The sequence below is a fragment of the Drosophila rhopaloa genome, unplaced genomic scaffold (assembly GCF_018152115.1).
Source record: "Drosophila rhopaloa isolate 14029-0021.01 unplaced genomic scaffold, ASM1815211v1 contig_155, whole genome shotgun sequence".
Classification (NCBI taxonomy): domain Eukaryota; kingdom Metazoa; phylum Arthropoda; class Insecta; order Diptera; family Drosophilidae; genus Drosophila; species Drosophila rhopaloa.
This window is the reverse complement of record NW_025335034.1, coordinates 447,472-463,886: the sequence shown is the minus strand read 5'-3', so window position 1 is coordinate 463,886 and position 16,415 is coordinate 447,472. Positions and strand designations below refer to the sequence as shown.

The following is a 16,415-nucleotide window of genomic DNA, read 5'->3' as shown; positions in this document are numbered from 1 at the left end:
ATTGCTTATAATGCAAACTACTTTAAATAATTAAAACCAGCTAGAAGAATTTCTAAATATATTTAAGCAGCTTAACATATTTTTTGTGGGATATGGACATCTCCTCTTTAGACAAGTTAGTGTATTGGTTATTCTGTATTTTAAGTTTCCTGCTGCAATTTAACGCACCAATGGTCTCACAATCTCCGCACTATCGCACTCTTACTTCTCCAATCTTTTATTTTTGCGCCTATTTGGCAATTCCTCAATCGCCGCTTGGCGCGTAATTGGACTCTTTTGCGTTTCTTGATTCTCAAATGCAAAATGTTTATTTTTGGCTTTGGCTTTGTGTTTGCATGATCACCGCCCTCTTCTCCGCCTTTTGTTTACTTTTGCTTTCAGCGCTCCACCGATACTTTTGTGGTTCTGCCCGCCGAATTCGTTTTGCACAAAATTGTAGTTTATTATGTTCTGCCTTTTTGGGGGAGTTTTAGCTGGAAATCCGAGCTTTTGTCCGTGCAGCTGTTTTCGAGTTATTTTTGTTTAATCGTTCTATAGCTGGATGGTATGCATAAACAAAGCTCGTGTGGATTTGCTAATAATAATTCATAGGAAACCATAAATATCATATTCTAAATGAGCCTTGCAAACAGAAACAAAATAAAAACCTGTCATGCGGATCGGATATTTTTTAATTTACTCAGTGGTATTTCATTATATTAAATATAGTTGTATAGTTTACTTAATTGAATGATAAATAAATATAATAATTGTAAACGTAAAGAGAAAAGAAATTATACCATTTTAAAGCCCAAAAATGTGTTTGAGTAACTTGATTTTTTTTAGCAATACGAATCTTATTTCATAATTAGTACATTTGTAACTATTGATCCTTGTATAAATTTAATAGTCATTGAACTAAGAAACTAAGAACTTACCCGGTTGTGTGCGGGTCAGTGCCACGCCCACTGTTCGGGCCGTAGGCCAATTTCCGCCCTTTAAAGCTTAAACGTGCGCAAACCCGTTTCGCAAATCGAATGCTGCGCCAGTCACTCACTATCGCAATAGTGGGCTATAGCTCACTCGCTCGATCGGCTAAGAAACTCGTTTTCTTCTGCCGCCTGACCGTGATTTTATTTTTGTTTTGTGTGCTTTTTGCTGCCATTTCTGTAGTATGCTCTTTTTCTGTTTGGTTTTTTTTTCGAGTGAGTGAGTTATTGTCGTAAACCGATCAGACTTGACTGCTAATGTGTGTGTGTGTCTACGCGAATATTGTTCCACTTTGTTTGCATTTTTTATGCGCGCGGTTTCATGTGAGAAAGTTTTTATATCAGTTTGAGTGCGCATATCCCGCTGATCACCGCCCTGGACAATTGGACATAGAAATTTCCCATCGGTAGCTGCGGGTCTCGTTGCACATCTTCCCGCACATTTTACACGCGGTTAAAATTACACAAGACAATAAACTCTAGTTAGTCAACCAGAAAAAAAAATCTTGAAGCTTTTCTGCACTTCACAAGATGTAGAGACAAACAACATATTGCCTATTCAGATAATCTGTTGAGGGTATTCAATTGGTGTATGGAATTTATTGGCACTATAAAAACTGCCATCCGCAGAAAATGGAAAAATTCATATATTCGATGAAATCGCGATTGGAGGAAGTTTGCGCTGGCAAAGGTTACCATACAAAATATTAACATGCTACTCTTTACAAAATAAGAACACTTTAAATTTTTGTCAAAACACTTTCCTTACAGTATGAAAACTGAATGTTATTTGTTTTTATTTATTTTTAAGAAAGTTAACTAAAGAAATTATTTTTTGTGTTCATAAATCATCTCTAAGATACCAACATAATCATAATTAAATTTTAAAAATGAAAAACACTGCAAATTTTCTTTTTATCGTATAAAAACTTGATATATGGCATTTTTTCCATTGTCAAAACACTTATTGTAGCTTCATTGTTTTTAGTAATTTAGGCATAGAAATCGAAATGTAGTTGTTTTGTAATAACTGCAAGGTTATATAAAATTCGGCTTCTTTACTACTTTTAAGATCGTGTTCTTCTAAGAGTATCATTACTTCGTAATGAGCTTATAACACAAACAAATTCATCGGTATGTTTCAATAAAGGCAATATATGTTTCAATAGCATAAATGCTGCCACCCTGCTTTCTTATTGCGTGCAGTGAAATATTTGTAATTCCGGCGTTCTTCAGTGTAGGGACTATCCATCTCGAAATTCCCCTAGTACATGTCAATTGTCAGTTGGTCTAATGTAAACGTGTACGCCATAGTAATCTGCATTTTCTGGACCGACTGCCATGGGGATTAACAGAGCAGTCAAGCCAAAAAACCAAATATACGATCGCATAAAAGCCAGACATGGAAACATGGGTGGAATACAAAGGAGAACATTTTGCCTACATCCCAGAAAACTCGTTGACTTTCCTTTCTAGCCGAAGGAGTTTCATTCTCCTGAATTTTTTTTCCAACCCGCCGCTGATTGACAAGCGGCCCTTGCCATTGATGGACAGAAGTGCGACAAACAGGAGTAGGTACATAAAGGTACAACAAAAGGGCAGTCCTTCAAGAGATGACTGTACTTTTTCTACCTTTCCCTTGCGGCTTGAATGAACCCTGACCCAGGAATTGTCAATTGATAACTTGTAAGGGAAAAACTGTTTTTCCAACCACGTTGTGCGCCAGTGCACAACTCTCTCCCCTGGTGAATACACAGTCAAAAATTAACTCAATTTAAACAGATTAAAAACTCATATAAGAGGAATAATATGCAAAGTATTGATTGCTCTAACTAAAAGTATTTTAAATTTGTATGTGATACAAAGTAAATAAAACATTGATTTTAATATTATAAGAAAACTGGCCATAAAAAAATTGTATTATTTATGTGAGGTACTTAAAAAAAAGAAAATAAATATTGTTAAACACCAATGCTCACCATATTTTAATGCAAACGATAATTAACAACCACGCTTTGCCAATGGCTTTTAAAATGTAATGTCTTAAATGTAGATACCAATTTTTATCTGTGTATTATTCGATCCTTTTTTATATTTTTTTGAGGCTTAGTCATTTTGAACGTGTGCGTGTGTTGCCTTTAGCTAGCTACCTGCTTTGCATGATCTTGATTTTGTTACCTGGTCTGGACTGTTAGCCGCTTCTTTTGTCTCTATGGGAATGCTCTCGAAACCGCCGTGTGATATATGTGGAGTGTTGATGCAATACAATTCCACCCCTGACGTAAATACACCAAGAAATATCATAGGAATGCGCTTGGCAACAAGTTTGGCAAAGTATTCGGTTTTAGGGATACTTTTTTTAGGGTAACTTAGAAGAAGGGTACGTAATGTTTAAGCGGATTATTTGGGGATATCATATTTATGAGTGTTTATAAATGTAGGCCCTTGCAAGATTCTAGCCATGCTTAAAAACAAAAAAGTTAAATAAATCCAAAACTTTGAGAAATATTAGATAAATTAATCAAATCTATGTTTGCATAAGTTTTGAATATTTGGCTTCCAAAATATCATTCAATAAACTAATTAGTATTAGGATTTGTATTTAATTAAATAATTTAAACAAGTTAAGTAAATTATTTGAACAAAATAAATAAAATTATGTAGATGTAACTGATGAGTTATCAAAAAACGTAACTTCAGTGGTATTCCTGGGTCGAGGCATTCTGCTAGTTGAATTTTTGCAGCCCAAGATTATGCGGAATTCGGTAATGTTTCAGTTTTGTCAGCGCCTTTTGTTGGTGATTTGCCGAATTCCCTTTAACATTTGTGCAGAATAGACCCTTCTGCCTCTCAGACATCTTCGACTGTCTCATTGCGCACACAAATGAATGCATAATGGTGCCTTAATGTGTCTACGATTGTCTGTATATGTCCGTCTGAATATCTTAGAGTTTTCTTTAAAATGCTTCACTCTCTGTTTTTTCAAGTACCGCCTCATTGAAACTAATTATTTTGTCTGTCTTCGAGTCTCTGAGCCGCGACAGCTGATTACCAGCTATTTGTTTTGGTTTTTCACCTAGCGGCTGCATTTTGGCCTTGTCTTTTCCCTGTTTTAACAGCTGCAAATTAACCGCCCTACTACCTTTGTTACTGATTTTTCGTTTGCTGTTGCCGGTAATTACAAAGATGTTAGATCTTGCCAGAAGATTTTATGGGACGCCATTAGCAGATGTGCAATTTATGCACAGTCTAGTTGTCTTCACAACCTAACTTGTCTTGAATCATTTCGTGTAATAGTCGAAAGTTGGCACGAATTTTGATGTTTTGCCAGGGCATTCCAGTGGAACATGGCAGTACTTAAACACCTCTGTTTCAATCAAGTTTAATGTGATCGTATATGTAAGGACAAAGTTAAAATCTTAAAACTTTGGAGAACATTTTGGTCAACTAATTTGAAGTCAACTACTTGTATACCAAAGAAGAAAAATTATTAATAGTTATATCAGCAAAAATATAAATATTAATAAATTTACATGACCCATGTTGGAATTTGTTAAATCAGATTTTTTATATAAAAATGTTACCCTTTATTTTATGAAATTAACATACCTAATCTTTTACTGTGCTTATCAGGATTAAAATCTGGAATGGAATTAATGAACAAGCTTAATGGTGGCCAAATTAAGCAAAATGGATTTTAGAACTAATTTTCCTATTTTTCCGAGTGCCCAAAATATAAACCTTTTCTCTTTAAATCTATTTTTAAAGGCGCGTATCGATATTTACGGCTCACAAAAGTAAATTTAGTGTTAATTGAAGGTCAAAGTTTCAAGAAAATGTGGAATAAAAGTTAAAAAAAGGGAGTGTTCGTGGAGAGAAAAAATCATAATGGGCCGTACATTAGTTGCCCAAACTCAGATAAGTGAATTGCAATCGCTGGAAGTTGACAGCTGCGCCTGCGCAATGGACAACGAATAATGAATAAACATGCCAATCGGGCGAATCCATGCAGCATTCCATACATCCAACCGGTTGCGATTAGGAATGTCTTCCCCGTGCCCCCGTGTGTCCCGATTTTCTTCCACAATATATCTGCATTTATGAGTGACATGACGGCGTGCGTCTGTTGGTGATTTGCCAAGCGAACGGCAAACAAATTGCTCATGGCATTTAATTAAGATTCGCAAGAAACTCGGCAACTGTCAGACGGTTGGGAAATTTGGTTTGGCTGGATTTTAGCATTCATAACTGAAACTGCATCGATGAGAATTATTTATGGGCGAAATTGAATACAGACTGGATTGATGTTTATATGGTATTCAATGAATGAAACTCTGCGAAAAAGATGTGGAGAAGCGTGTCTTTTGAGAACATATAGTCAACGATAAATTTTATTTTTTTTTTTACTTATTAGAAACCCACACTCTAATTTTATTTACAAGACTAGTACTAGCAGCTCGCAAAACTTCTCTTCTGTGTGGCACTTGTATTAAGGAAGACAGTGAAAACGTAGATTCATTGATCATTTTATATATAAAATAAAGTCCCTTTATTGTTCATTGTGATATATTATTACATTCTTTCGATCATGAATATACTTTTTAAATATTTATACCTCAACGATAAAAGGTCGGGAAACATTGTTAAACCATTACACTCTTCACTTTTTTATTCCTTTCACGACATTTGACGTTTTCCACTTTAATTGAAATTATATTGCCAATTGTCGCCGTTGTCCGCGTCTTTATCGTTCTCTCTTAAAGTCGTGTCTTTCGTAGTTTATGTTTGTCTCTCCCTTATATTGTGTTTATCTTTTATGGGCGTTGTTCAGTCAGCCAAGTGAAAGTTTTAAATTTCCAAGAAGTACACCCTGAGATATGTATGTCTTTGTATCGCTCAGAAACAGTTTTTGCCATTAGAAGTAAGTACGCGATCATTTAGCAACCGCAACTGCTGCTACTTTAGCTGCTTCTCAGATGCTGGCAATCAACGACTTCAAAGCGACCAACAAGTTCCGCCCCGGCATAATTTTCCCACATTAAATATGCACCTAAAGCTGACTTATTTCTTGTTAGGGAATAACTCTCTACAGTGCGTTTGAAAATTCTCAGACAGTGTAACGTAAGGTAATATTAATAATATCAACATTTCCGACAGAAGAGGCCATTCTTTATTATTCTATATATATTATCCCAATATTATTTTTTTTAAATTTGATTAATTAGTATATAAAAATCAAAGTGTGGTTGCTTTAGTGTTTTGTTTTAATTATGTTAGGTTCTCCCTCAATAAAATGTTATATGCAAGTCAAATAAAATAAAACAATAAAAATACACATTTATAAATATAAATATATATACAAATGGAAGAAGAGTACGTTTCAAAAAATCAATAGAGATAATTGAATGTAAATACTCCAAAGAAATCTTTATTATTTTTCCTGTTAACATAATATTCATTTTATAATATTCCTGCTGTCAACTTTTGACGCGCACTGTAGGCGACTGTGTATTTCAGATGCATTAAACAAAGCTCAGGCAGTCGCGTCTTTTAACCGGTTAATTACTTCCTGGCCTAATTAGGCACCAGCAGTCACAACAACTCAGCAGCATGCAAAATGGCAACATCAGATATAACTACACTTGCGGCAAGTCAACAGCTCGAGTGCGTCATCTTAACTGTTTATGCCGTCGGTTGCAATTATATTTGGGTTTCTTATGGCCATTGCATGAGCGGTGGCTTAGTGTGAACGATACTAGGTAAAACCGGATGGTTTTGGACCTCACCTGACTAGCGGGCAGAAAACTTTTCTCCCATTCAACAACATTTCACACTTTTTAATTACGCAGGCTGGAGATGATTTCTCTTTTTGATTGTTTTCATTTGACCAAGCCATTTTGTATAATCATAAAATCTATATTACTGCATATTTAAGCTCGGTGTTGCGTAAGCAGTTTATGCAGAGAAAATTTTAACCCCAATGCGGCCAAGTGAAGCTTTATTATGTTATAAAAGCTATGGGTAATTATTTAGATTTTTGAGAAATATAGAACAAAACTAGTGAAATTTTTTTTGCAGTTATTGGTAAGGTAAATTTACAAATATGTAGAGGTGAAACCGATCATGATTAAAATAAGTTTTTAAAAGAAATTTCAAATAGGGTTTGGTTTTTATTGTTGGTACTAAAAAATTGATTTCACCGAAAAAGAACAACTGGTTTTCTCGGGTAAATAAAAATCTACCTGGGCAATATCTCCTTCAATTGGTTTTGATTTAAAAATGTTTTGATGTCATCGTAAGGTAAAATTCCTTCAACTGCATTCACCATATACATATATGTATACATATATACACATACTAGATCATAATTATGCATGCCAGATATTCCATGGTCTGCGCTGCCGCACCCCACACGATGATCCGAGAATACTTAATTAGTTAATTTCCCATATATTTTCGAGCCGGAGGGTGTGCCCGGATTCGTATTTGAAAATATGCAATAGACCACGAGGGTATGCACTTAACTGAAGTGTCCAGGCTAGATGCTACCTGGGACCCATAAAATTAGAAAAAGTTGAACGAGTTTCAATAAAATTTCCTTGAGGTATCGAGAATACATCAACTCGATTTCAGTTAATTGAAAACTTTTCAGCCAAGAAGTAATTATGAGCATTCTTAAATTTATACATATTCATTAACTAAGAATTTAAGCTATTAAAAGCAGGGATCATTTGAAAAACAGATTTAAACTATATTCTTAAGCTTTACATTCAGTGATGTTAGTACTTCGTATGTGTTGGAATTTAAATTTAAAAAATCAATATTTTCGTAATTTATATAGTTTATTAGAATATTAAAAATTAATATTCAAAGCAACATTGGCTAGTTAAGTTTCGAAAACTATGACCTACATCTGAGTACAAAGTACTTTCGTTACCCATAGTATGAATAAGAAAAAACGTATACACGAAATCCATAAATATTAATCAATAAATAAATTAATTATGCGCGCATGCAAAAATTCACATATATGGAGATGTTCCCCCTCTTCCCTTCATTAAAATTATATTTGCATGCATTTCAAGATTTGTTGCGTGCTCGTTGTGCTAATTACAAGAAATAAATATTTGCAACATCTACACATGTAGACAGAAAATGTGAGACGAAAAAAATCAATAGAAATTGTGGAAAAGAAAACGCTTAACCATAAACGGAAGATATTAATCAACTTTCACTTGTTGTGGTTTATTTGTCGCTTCTTCTTATATTTAACCTATTAGGATTGATATTGATGTCGTCGTTTTTAGCTTTATTTTTATAGCGTTCACTTGAGGCATCCGCTTAGTCGCAGTGTTTTAATTAATAGAGTTTGTCCATATTGGGACAAATATTTGTTTTGGTTTGTCCCACGTTATTCTTCTTTTGAACGGTTTCGTTTATCAGGCAACAGGTTATTGACTGATTATAAATATTTATAGACTTATTTTGATCTGCCTTATCTTTGAGTTTATCTTGACTGCCTCGGCATTTCATTAAAACTCAAATGAGATATTTTGAAATGGGTATTATTAGCTTTTAAATCCAAAAGTGCTTTGAAATTTATGAACTAACTGAAATAAATAGAAGATGCATAAAATAACTCATAATTCAGGTCAACTAATAACACTGAAACAAGATTTCACAAAATATTTTTCTAATAATTCAACAATAAACAAGAAAGGAAAGCTAACTTCGGGCGGAGCCGAAGTTGATATACCCTTGCAGAATACTCTGTAAATTATATTCTCCAAAATTATTCATATAATGCATTCTTAATACTCATAAAAAATCCCAACTTCCTAACTTTACAAACACGAATGTTATGGCATTTCCGATCAATCAGTTATATGGCAGCTATAGGATATAGTCGGCCGATCCTTATGAAATTTGGTAGGTCGGATTGATTGGCCAAATATAAAACCCATAGAAAATCCCAACTTCCTAACTTTACAAACACGAAAGTTATGGCATTTCCGATCAATCAGTTATATGGCAGCTATAGGATATAGTCGGCCGATCCTTATGAAATTTGGTAGGTCGGATTGATTGGCCAAATATAAAACCCATAGAAAATCTCAACTTCCTAACTTTACAAACACGAAAGTTATGGCATTTCCGATCAATCAGTTATATGGCAGCTATAGGATATAGTCGGCCGATCCTTATGAAATTTGGTGAGTCGGATTGATTGGCCAAATATAAAACCCATAGAAAATCTCAACTTCCTAACTTTACAAACACGAAAGTTATGGCATTTCCGATCAATCAGTTATATGGCAGCTATAGGATATAGTCGGCCGATCCCGGCCGTTCCGACTTATATACTGCGTGCAAAGGAAAGAAGGGTGTGTGCAAAGTTTCAATTCGATAGCTTTAAAACTGAGAGACTAGTTTGCGTAGAAACAGACAGACGGACAGACGGACAGACAGACGGACAGACGGACAGACGGACATGGCTATATCAACTCAGGAGGTGATCCTGATCAAGAATATATATACTTTATAGGGTCGGAGACGTCTCCTTCACTGCGTTGCACACTTTTGACCAAAATTATAATACCCTCTGCAAGGGTATAAAAAATGATCAATATTGTATGCACTTTTAAAAAACTTTAAACTTTAACTTTAAAATTTAAATTTCAACAATTGTTAGAGATCATGGTTTGATTTCAAAACTTTCAAGAATTAGTCACCCCGTCTTTAGTTTCGCTAGGAACTTCCTCTAGTTTCTTCCCTTTGTTATACACCTACACTCACGGCCTAGCGATCCCCCACTACAGTTCGGCTAGCAACAATTCAGGGTTCATTAAAAATTTCGCTCAACCCAATTCCATTAACCAATTAAGCGTGGCCCAACAGCAAAGAAATTCAGCTTTAACATACTTGACTCATATACCGGCGATTTGTTTGCTTTTTTTTTACCTTTACATGTGTATGTATTTTTTAACTTCTTTGGACTCATCACCCGCTTCCTGCTTATTTTGGTGGTCAACAAGCCCAAAGGCGAACGCAAATAAAAAAGTTAAACAAATAATAACAATAACAGACACAGAAACAGCAACACAGAAAAAAAGAGTCAATAACCACGTTGATATGCCTTTTGAAGCCATTTGCCGGTTTATTGTTTTCATTTTCGCTCTCAGGGAAAATTATTTTGATATTTATTTTCGTGCTGCAAAGTCTTTGACGAGAGGTTAACAATAATCTTGCCAATAACAGTTACCTGATTAAACAGTAACAAATAGAAAATATGTGAACAAAAAATGTAATAAATAACTTTCATCAGAAACTATTAGTGAAATGGTGAACTGTTAAATTGCGTTTTACAAATTGTTAATACAACTTCAAAAGTAATACGGACTTCCAATTTTTTTTATATATGTATGCATGGGCAAAAGTTTTAACTATTTTGCGCTACATCAAGGCAAGAAATTGACATTATTTCGCAGAAATTATATGCCCAAATTCACAAATCAATTTTCGGTGTATTTGCAAGGATTTAAAATATTGCCTAACCTAACTTCCTTTCTGGTTTTTTCTTAAATGCTCTACAATGCCCTAGAATATATTTATTTTTATATATTTCAGACTTGTGTCTGTTAAAAGTGTCATTGGCTTAAAGTGTCTAACGAAGACAAAAAAGAAAAAGAGGAAGCCACAGAAAAGCAGATCAAAGAAACCGGTAAAAAAGGGCTCTCAAAAAGCAATCGACTGAAAGACAAACTACACAAATATTTTTGTATGTAGTGTTTATGGTTTGTTTTGAGTAAGTTGAAGTGTAATGGCTAAATTTAGTTACCATCGTGAAATGATCATAATCAAAATTTGGTAATATGTTTTTGACGCAAGGAAACTTTGACTCGAATTAGAGAATTTACATGTATCAGCATGCAATGGGCTTGGGAAAGTTTTATTTCGATACGGCATCCAAACCCTCGGCAGAAAGTTGCCCATAAAAAGTGCCAATAGTCTTGATTATTTTCTTTAAATTATTTTGTTGGGATTTTCCAATACTACAACATAACAATATAATGAGAGTATTTAATTTTTAATATACGATTTTTAAAATAACAAATGGATTTAAATATAGAAAAATTTCCAAATATAGTTAATTTAGTTTCTCTGTGTAGATTCCATATCAAGTGTTTCCTCCAGGGAACTGCAGATTAGTAATTTCCCCACATCGTCTGTATTTACATTTTTTTGCAGCCTCTGGCTGTTTCCGTTTGTTTTACAAACCCACTGACCCCAAAATTAATTGAAATAAAAAAGAAACACTGCCACACACACTTTGAACAGAAACTGCAACCGGCAACAAGTTTTGCAAACATTGAGTCTAGATGCTGAAAAGGGGGTGTCAACGGGGCGGGGTAAGTCATGTGAGGTGAGTCTATTGCCGAGCTGCAGGTGCCAAAGCGACAACAGCTGCACAAAAAAAAACACAGCTAGAGGGAAAAAACTTTTAGTTATGCCTAGGCCAGCAACAATTTTACATGTCCCAGACCCACTTCGTGAGGTTTAAAGCTTCACAGAAACTTTGCATCTATATCTAAAAATTTACAGATGCGGCTAAATTGATAGCATTGCAATAATACAAACATATAATATTGTAGTATAAGAATAGTGCTTTCCAATTTCTTAAAAATCCTTACTGTTATCATTTGTGGCTCAGGTATATGAATCCATTGAACAATATGAAATCGCAAATTTATTAGCCGGCACGATCGTTACGAAGTTCTAATCAATATTAATCTCATTACAAAATTTACAACTTTTCCAAAATGGGTAATTTAAACATACTGTAACAGACTTTTTAAAATATTTTCAATTTCCTGGAAACTTAAGTAATAGTTTAGATTCAATAAATTTATAAAGAAGCGAAACCAAATATTTAGATCAGAAGGAAAATCGAAGAATTGTTGTATAGTATGTTATCATTAATAAAAATTTATTACAAATTATTATTAAAAAATTATTAAGTTATATGAATGATAAAAAATGTATAAATTATTATTTCAACCTCAACCGTTCCTGCATCTGTAAATGTAAATGTATCTGGGTATTGTATTTTGTTGTCTTCGTACATTCACCTCTTCTTCTGTCAATGGGCTTTGTTTTTGCTTATGCGCCTTTTATTACGGTACTTCTCTTATAGCCTTCTTTACGTTTGTTTCTTTTTTAGCCACCAAGCGACACTTTTATTTGGCTGCGGTTTTCCGGCTCGTTTTTAATTCGTTTTATTATCTCGCCTCTCGCGATCTTTTCCGGCGCATTTCTTTTCCCAAAGCAGCAGTAAGGCAACAACAACAACAACATCAAATGTCACCTTTATGTCTTTTTAATAATGTTGCTCACCAATTACAGAGCTTGTCTCAGTTCCCGTGGTTGGAATCGCCACCCCACTTTTTTGTGGAAGCAATTTAAATATTTTTGTTTGCTTTTCAGTTGGAACGGATTGTTTGTTCCGTTTGTCCATCATTTAACTTGTTAAGAATTTTGACAAGCTTTAGCATTACATTATACATGTAATAATAGTTGATTAACGATTGAGAAATAAACCATAATGTTAAGAGACCATTTAAAGAAATATGGCTGAAAAGTGCATTACACCTGAATATACTGAACCTTCAAAAGAACATAGAAAATTTGGAAATAATTATACACAAAACAGATCTAACGAAATTATTGTGTAAAATATTTGTATTTAGTACAATGTAAGTTAAAATATAAGCACTTCTTACCAAAAATAATTCAAAAACCGCATCCAATTTCGTCCAAATAAAATTCATTTATCAACGCATCCCCCTGCCCTTTATTGTTCAATCAACCCTGAAAACAAGTACATGCCTTGGCAACCATTGAAACACAATTTCGGAAACGGACGACGAAAATACCCAAGCACTTTGACGAAACTATTTTTTGGTCACGTTTGAATGCAGCGAGGACTTCTCTACTTCCACACCTTGATAATAACTCTAAAAGCCCGGGTTAAAGAAACCTTTCGAAATACATTTCTACTAACAACGCACGCCCTCGCGGAAATTGTGAAAATAGCTTTGCATAAACGGTTACCATCACATCCCCTCCACCTCGAACCCTCCTTATAGAACGACTGGTCTGTAAATCGACTAGTTTCTGTGCACAACGACGTGTTCCCCCAAGCAGAACCGCTGACGGTTATTAAACTGCCTATATAAGACGGAACAAAAAACAGAACAACCAACAGAACTCGGGGGAAAAATAATGCCAACAGATACAAGTGAAAAAGTTTAAAGAACTCCAAGAGGAAAGGAGGGTTGGAATAGTTTAGTTCAGGCATAGTTCCGCTCTTTGACATCACTTCACTTCGAAATAACTTTGCTGAACTCTGAAGGTTTTCTTCCACCAGTCACAAACGAACAGAGAAACACGCCCTAAATAACGTCTTGAGGTTATTTGTACAAATGCACTGAAATTTTCTGCTTTGATGAAGTTATTTGTTTAGGGTCGCTGAGCGCAGAGAGTTGGTGTGGGAATTTCTGGTTAGATATGATCATGTAAGGGAACTTTTAATTGGCTTGTAGAGGAGCCGGCTGATTGTCATATACTTTTGTGGTAGATGACATGTGCCAGGAAAACCCATCATTGCCCACTCTCCGGAAATGTTAACCCAACCGATCATAAATCAAGAAGGTCTTTTTCATTTATTACCCCTGAATGTTGCGAGAACGCATGAGAAAGCTAATGATAATTTTTTATAAGAGATTATTTAGTACTATTTTACATTAAAAGGAGAATATATATTTAGATTTAAAACGAACATTCGTTCAATTATAAAACTTTAAAAATCAATCTATTATTCTAAATATTTAATGAAAGCAGAAACAATTATATTCAACCATATGTTGTAAAAACAAATGTTGTAAAACTGCCTGTTTATAAAATGTAGCTCGAAGTTCAGTCATTCATGATTTATTTTATTTTGATTTCCACATCAGACTTTATAGGTGCAAAGACGTATATTTAATAGTAGTTTTCCTCCGTTTTTGATCCATCGGTGTTTACATTTGGCAACGAAAATTTAATGATCGCCACATCTGCACCAACTTTTTAGTTTTCGCTTCGAATTCCGCCTACGTTTACGATGCTTTCATGGAAGTTGTAAACCCAGAATCTAATTTTATCAAAAATGTACGCTTTGTTGTTTACAGACAGTCAAAGCCCCAACAAAACAAAACATAAACGACGTCGCACTGGAGTCACAACACGACCAATTTTTCCAGAACTGAGACGAGAATTTCCCCACCCCGAATAAAACCTGTACAGTATGTCACATGATAAGAAGATGTTGGATCGCGAGGCAGTTCGTTCAGTGATACAGCAATGGAATGCCAATCGATTGGATTTGTTTGCGCTCTCCGAGCCAGACGAGGTAAGTCAGCTGGTCAATAAATAAAGAACTCATTAAAATGTAATAACTTTAACCGCAGAACCTGCTCTTCCATGGCGTTATGCGCTTCTACTTCCAAGATGCTGGCCAGAAAGTGGCCACCAAATGCATTCGCGTGGCTTCCGATGCCACCGTCACAGATGTCATAGGTAAAGTTATGATAAAAATTGGTAGTAGCATTCGCATTCTTTTTAAAGAGTATCTCTACAAATTGTAATGAACATATTCATAAATAAATCAATAAAATGTAAATAAACAAATACCTTTTAACTCGAAAACGTCTGGACCTATTTGGTCTTTAAGTTTTCTTTTTTATTTTCGCGCGTTCTGTCAAAATAACTTACACATTCTTATTAACCTTAAAAAATCAATTCTAAATTTTGTAAATTAAAAACTGAACTCATTCACATATCTCCCTTAGACACACTCATTGAGAAATTCCGTCCCGATATGCGGATGCTATCCGTGCCCAATTACGCCCTTTACGAAGTACATGCCAATGGTGAGGAGCGCAGACTGAATGCCGACGAGAAGCCGCTGCTGGTGCAGCTCAATTGGCACATCGACGATCGCGAGGGTCGATTCCTGCTTAAGAATATAGACCAGAAGACCACTGTGAGTACTTATCGCTTAGCAACTGATCCAATCAAAACTAACCTTTTGACTACTATCTGTAGCCCATCGAACAAACAGATCTTAACTTCAAGCGAAAACTCTCGAAGCGCGAGAAAAAGGAGCAGAAGAAAAAGGAGAAGATGGCCAAGCTTAGCTCCGATCCGCCCACCTCCAATGGCAGTCATTTGGGGTTGGGCAATGGTATTGGTGGATCCTCGGGATCAGCTCACATGAATGGCAATGCTGGAGGAAGCGGCGGTGATGGCAGCGATGCCGTGGCCGGAAAACTGTACACGGAACTTCCGGAAACTTCGTTCACACGATCGATCTCAAACCCGGAGGCCGTGATGCGTCGTCGGCGTCAACAGAAGCTCGAGAAGAAGCTGCAACAGTTTCGTTCTAGGGATGGTGGTCCGGATACCGGTGGAACGCTAAAGATTTACGGCGAGAGCCTGTGCCAAGATGTGCCCTACAAGACGCTGCTGCTCTCAATTCGCGACTGTGCGCAGGCGGTTGTCCGAGAAATGCTCACAAAATACGGACTGGAGAAGGCCGATCCCCTGCATTATTGCCTGGTTCAGGTGTGATGAGTAAAATAAGTAAAAGGGATTGATGTGGAGCGATTTATAGTTGTAGCTCAAGTTTACCTTTACCAATTTATTTTTCCATTTACATTTATAAATAATTTTGATTTGATTTTGTACCGTAACATTGTTGTATCTTATTTATTATTTTTATCCATACAAGATTTTCCTAAATTTACTTTTATCCTTCCAATATACGTTTATTTCTTGGGTGTATACAGTCAGTTAGTAAAGGATAAACGAATTTGATAAGATCCATAATTGATACCTCTAAAAAGCTCTATATCTTCTGCATACTCATAACGCATTCTAATACTACTCTATACCAAATGTAGGTCAACAGCGATGGAACTGAATATATACTTGACGATGACGAGTGCCCGCTATCGATACTCATGAACCATCCAACGTCGCGAGGTGAGTGCTTTGTATATTGCCTGATTTCCAACCATTTTAAATCAATTTTCCTTTGTGGGGGGATTGCCACTTCATTCATAAATATTCCCGCAATGTTCTTAGCAGGCTTATATTAGTTTTGTTTTATCAATAATTATGCTCGCTCACTCACTCAACATCAGACTCACTGACAGCAACAAGAAGGGCAAGAACAACAACAAAACATGTCGACTGTTGCTATTTAGTTATTTCATATTTTCGCAGGAGTATCGACTTGGCTCAGTAGTCATTTAGCATTTCTTATCGTCGTGACGGAATTTTTACGGCTGCGGTTTTTTTTCTTTTGAAAGTGATTTAAATTATTATTTGAATTTACACAGAAGG

At 35.4% G+C, this 16,415-nt stretch overlaps 1 protein-coding gene across 5 annotated transcripts in view; it reads left to right on the top strand.

The window, feature by feature from the left end:
* Positions 1-16,415, top strand: part of LOC108047574 (afadin) — a 52,885-nt gene that overhangs the window by 3,119 nt on the left and 33,351 nt on the right. For all 5 annotated transcript variants that reach the window (XM_044457412.1, XM_044457411.1, XM_044457409.1 and 2 more), the window contains 5 exons: positions 14,198-14,418; positions 14,477-14,585; positions 14,858-15,051; positions 15,114-15,632; positions 15,971-16,052. In XM_044457412.1, coding sequence (XP_044313347.1) covers positions 14,314-14,418; positions 14,477-14,585; positions 14,858-15,051; positions 15,114-15,632; positions 15,971-16,052 — 1,009 coding nt within the window. In that variant the 5' untranslated portion in view covers positions 14,198-14,313. The remainder of the gene's footprint in view (positions 1-14,197; positions 14,419-14,476; positions 14,586-14,857; positions 15,052-15,113; positions 15,633-15,970; positions 16,053-16,415) is intronic.